Source organism: Solanum lycopersicum, chromosome 1 (assembly GCF_036512215.1).
Source record: "Solanum lycopersicum chromosome 1, SLM_r2.1".
NCBI lineage: Eukaryota > Viridiplantae > Streptophyta > Magnoliopsida > Solanales > Solanaceae > Solanum > Solanum lycopersicum.
In genome coordinates, this window is record NC_090800.1 from 80691025 (window position 1) to 80696046 (window position 5022).

At 35.4% G+C, this 5022-nt stretch overlaps 1 protein-coding gene across 1 annotated transcript; it reads left to right on the forward strand.

Moving 5' to 3' along the window:
• Nucleotides 1-553: 553 nt before the first annotated feature.
• LOC101250736 (LRR receptor kinase BAK1) lies at nucleotides 554-4025 on the forward strand. The gene is made up of 4 exons (XM_004229759.5): nucleotides 554-1278; nucleotides 1841-2101; nucleotides 2291-3145; nucleotides 3244-4025. Exons 1-4 carry the CDS (start codon nucleotides 819-821, stop codon nucleotides 3726-3728), a joined length of 2061 nt encoding a protein of 686 aa, XP_004229807.1. The 5' UTR covers nucleotides 554-818; the 3' UTR covers nucleotides 3729-4025.
• Nucleotides 4026-5022: the final 997 nt, after the last annotated feature.

Genomic DNA, 5022 nt, shown 5'->3' on the forward strand with positions numbered 1-5022 from the left:
ACATGACATCTTACATATATTATGCCTACATAGAACAATGTGATGAAAGATATATTTATAATTTACTGTAGAAATTTTAAAATTACAGAGGTATTAAATGCCTTGAGCAATAATTTTTTTTAAAATTCAAAAACTAACCTAACCTGTTCCCTTTACATACATATACACATTTATGAGAAGTACCAGTACTTCCTTACTGCTAGTCAGAAGACAGTAGTCCTCCATTATTTTTGACTTTATTAAATTTTAAAAGAAGACATAAAAATGAATAATTCCCAAACTTTAGTACCCTCGAAACCTTTTTGTTCATCCTCATAAGGAAAATCATAACCTTATCAACTCTTCCATTTTTATTTTACATGTCATTCTATTATTAGTTAAAAAATTATTTAACCAATCTTTCATATACAACTCTAATGTAAATTTGTCTTTTTTTTTAAGTATTTCTTTCGTTCCAAGTTATATAATTAGTTTCACCTTTTCAATTTTTAGAGATTATGGTGATCCTAATTTCCTTTAATATTTTGAATATACGATTCAAAAAATTATTTTTATTCTTTTTTAAAATTTCATATCAACGGACAAATTTGATTCAAAATTTTTTCTTTTGTTATTTCCCAAGCTAGCTAGTTACAGGTTACTGGTTATACCAGTTACCAAGATTCAAATTGGATTCTTCTTTCTTCTTATTATTTTATCACTACACATTGCAATATATCTTCTTCACACTAAAGCCAACATTCCTTTCTTGAAATTTGTCACTTAAAACCAACTTTCCCTACAAACTTTTCCATCCATTTTTCTGGCAAAAACCAAAAATGGGTTTTCTCTCTGTTCTCTCTTCCATTTTCCTTTTCATCCTAATCCTAACACTCCCACAACAAAGAGTTTCTTCTGAAACCATAAATGATAGTACTAAAACATCTTTATCTTTGCTTATGACTATCAAAGCTTCTTTGGACCCAAAAAGCCTCATTCTTTCATCATGGTCACCTACTTCTACTGACCCATGCAATGATTCTTTTGAAGGTATTGCTTGTAATGAGCTTGGTCAAGTTGTTAACATTTCTTTGCAAGGCAAAGATCTTACTGGAAAAATTCCACCTGAGATTGGTCAGCTTCAGAGCTTGTCTGGATTGTACTTGCACTTTAATAAGCTACATGGGGTTGTACCTAAAGAAATTGCTAATTTAACTCAGCTCTCGGATTTGTATCTTAATGTGAATAATCTCTCCGGTGTTATTCCTCCTGAGGTTGGCAACATGTCTAGTCTTCAAGGTAGGTTCTTTTTTGCTTTGTTGTTTTGGTTAGTTATGGTAAAAAGCCTCAGTCTTGATGATGCTTAGTTTTGAGTTTATTTGAATGGGTGTTTGAACTTTGCCAAATAGATCTATAGCTCTATTAATGAAATGGGTAGCAGTCCAAGAAGTGATAATGCTGTTAGTTATTGAGTAATTTCACAATGCCTATGTTTTTTCTTGAAAAAAGATTTGATTTTTAGTACTCATTAGGCATTGTAAGTCCATATTAAAAAGGTTTCTTGAAGTATCTTTTATGGGGTGATTTTTGTTCCTATGTAGCTTACAGCTAGGTGCTTAGAACGTGAAACACTTGAAAAAGCCTCTACCTTTGGTTTTATGTTAAGCTTTTCTGTGTCATTTGTTCCTTTCTTTATTGATTTGAGCTTCAATATGGGCTAATACTTGAAGAAAGTTTTAATTTTCCTGTCAAACTTGCAAATTTCTTAGTCTCTTGTTTGGGTGGCTTTTTCTGCAATTTTTGGTGGAATGAATCTCAAATAAAAGTAGCTGAGCTCCGATTGTTTTCTGATTTTACACAGTATTGCAACTATGTTATAACCAGTTGACTGGAAGTATACCTAATCAACTTGGGGTTTTAAAGAAACTCAGTGTTCTTGCTTTGCAAGTCAATCAGTTAACTGGAGCAATTCCTGCAAGCTTGGGGGATTTGGAGATGTTGACCAGGCTTGACTTGAGCTTCAATAATCTTTTCGGGTCTATACCAGTGAAACTCGCGGATGCTCCAAAGCTAGAAGTTCTTGATATCAGAAATAATACCCTTTCTGGCAATGTCCCTCAAGGTAGTTCTATTTGATTTTCTTGATGGTACCTTTAACCCTATTTCATTGCTTAATATGCTTATGAAATGTAGAAATCTTAGGTTTTCTGATTCCCCCAAATACCAATCCAAATGTTTACTAATATTAGACATTATAGTAGAACTAACTCTCTTTTTGGTCTTTTTGTTTGGGGCAATCAATGAAATGAAGCCTTGAAGAGACTGAATGAAGGATTTCAGTATGCAAACAACCCTGACTTGTGTGGAATTGAATTTTCTTCCTTGAAACTCTGCACTGTATCTAGTCTAAACCAAAACAGACCACAACCATTTGAACCTGGTTCGAATCGTCTCCCCACAAAAGACATTCCAGAGTCTGCAAATGTACAAACAAAACAAACGAGTCAGTCAAGAAAATCACAAACTGCTGTGGTTGTTGGTGTTATTGCACTTTTTGTTGCAGTAGCTGTAACTGGACTTTTCACATTTTCGCTGTACCGTCGAAGGAAACAGAAAATTGGAGGTACTCTTGATACCTCCGATAGGCGACTCAGTACTGATGAGGTGAAGGAGATTTCTAGAAGAAGCGCGTCGCCCCTCATCAGCCTGGAATATTCCAATGGCTGGGATCCTCTAGGGAAAGGCCGAGGTGGAAGTGCTTTCTCTCAGGAAGTATTTGAGAGCTTTATGTTCAATTTGGATGAAGTTGAGTCAGCTACACAGTACTTTTCAGAAGCAAACTTGTTAGGAAAGAGTAATTTCACAGCTGTTTATAAAGGGACATTGAGGGATGGGTCTGTTGTTGCTATTAAGTGCATTTCCAAGACTAGCTGCAAGTCAGATGAAACTGAATTTCTCAAGGGACTAAAACTCTTAACCTCATTGAACCATGAAAATCTTTTGAGATTGAGAGGGTTTTGCTGTTCAAAAGGTAGGGGGGAATGCTTTCTGATCTACGATTTCGTCCCAAATGGAAATTTGTTGCAGTACCTTGACGTGAAGGATGGAAAAGGAAAGGTTCTTGATTGGTCTACCAGACTTCGTATAATCAAAGGCATCGCCAGAGGTGAGCTACTGTTTGATTATTGTCTCATGTTTGATGTTTTCATTATAGTTCTTTGACACCAGATTTGAATAACAACATCTGTTATCTATTGTTAACAGGTATTCATTACTTGCATGGAAACAAGGGAGGCAAACCTGCTCTAGTCCATCGAAATATATCAGCTGAAAAAGTACTTGTCGATCAACACTACAACCCATTGCTCTCGGATTCAGGTCTGCACAAACTACTAGCAGATGACATTGTCTTCTCAACACTCAAGGAAAGTGCTGCAATGGGCTACCTAGCTCCAGAGTATACAACCACTGGCAGGTTTACCGAAAAGAGTGATCTCTACGCATTTGGCATGATCATATTTCAGGTTCTCTCCGGAAGATGTAAAATCACCCCTTCTAACCATCAAGGGGCAGAGTTGTGCAGATTTGAAGACTTCATTGATCCAAATCTTTGGGGAAACTTTGTTGAAGCTGAGGCAGTTCAGATGGCAAAGGTAGCTCTACTTTGCACGCACGAGTCACCAAATCAGAGGCCAGACATTGAAATAGTCATGCAAGAACTGAATGATGTAACCTTCAGCAAGTCGTGAAAGCTATTGCAACAACATCCAAATTCTCAAATGACCATTAGGAGCCTGATACTAATTTCTTACTGATGCCACCTTTTCCCATCCTTTTGATCCTGCATGACTTGTGCTTGAGGAGGACACATGAATGTCAGGCGCCTGTTCTATATAGTTAAGTAAGTACTAATGCACGTTGACGTAGGTTAGCCTCAAGTGATCAGTTCTCTTGTATTATGTAACTTAACCATAATTCTAAGCAAGTCTTCTCCACTTGCAAACTAGTGTACCAGAAGCTAGTGCAATTTCTATTTAGTTCATATATGACCTCTTGCTAATGGAGTACTACCTTCATAGTACAAGTCATGTAGTTAATAACAAAGCGATCACAGTCACATTTCACCCTTTCTTGTTATCAAGAAGTAGAAAACACAAAATCATATGAAATACAACAAAAAACAGTAACTCTACCCCATCTGCAATCAAATAAAAGGGAATAAAATAAAATAAAGAGAATATATAGATAAATGGAGTATCCTAGGCTATAAATTTTGGACATATGTCAAATTAAGCACTCCAAATTGATCATACAGAATGGTCCAATTTACTCTCCAGAATATGATGTAACCAAAGTCAAGATGGCAAAACAACTTCTTACTTTAGCTAACATCCAAATTCTTCTAATCCCAAACATGTGATCTTCTGACGTTTGATTCCACCACCACAAATTTCCAAACAAGTAAATAAGTATAAAGTGTTGGCTGGAACTAACAAGTACATAATGTCCATCATCCAAGGGTGAAGTTCACAAACTTGATTATGTGGTTTTCATTCTTTACGAAACAAGAACAGGAAATAATACACGTTTAGTTTGTATTTAACTTGTATACAATGTAAAATTTTAGCTATTTTCAGCTAACAAATTCCACTTATAATAGACAGTTATCTTTAGTGTATAGAAGTTAAGCTATTTTAATATTTTAATACGAAGATAGGCTCTCGTGACCACTGACCAGAGAAGCTACTTTTTATCTTCCACCACTTTCTACTCTTGAGTTGCCTGTGAGTATTTCTTGTCCTTGGCAAAGTTGTCACCCTTCTCTTGGACCTCCTACTAATCATACTGTAGGGGCGGGGCTCCTTTCTGTCTCAATTTATGTGACATTATCTGATTAGATAAAAAAATATTTAAATAAGAAAAAATACTTGAAATTTGTGATCCAAAAACAAATCTTAAATATTTTTATAATCGTAGGTATCTCAGGGGAAGATAAAGACGAACTAAAAAAAGAAAATGTCTAATAATTGCAGTATGATTTTT

Coding starts and splice junctions, on each gene's coding strand:
- LOC101250736 (XM_004229759.5), top strand. CDS start 819: ATGGGTTTTCTCTCTGTTCTCTCTTCCATTTTCCTTTTCATCCTAATC. Junction 2,102..2,290: donor TTCTGGCAATGTCCCTCAAG/GTAGTTCTATTT, acceptor AATGAAATGAAG/CCTTGAAGAGACTGAATGAA. Junction 3,146..3,243: donor AATCAAAGGCATCGCCAGAG/GTGAGCTACTGT, acceptor TATTGTTAACAG/GTATTCATTACTTGCATGGA.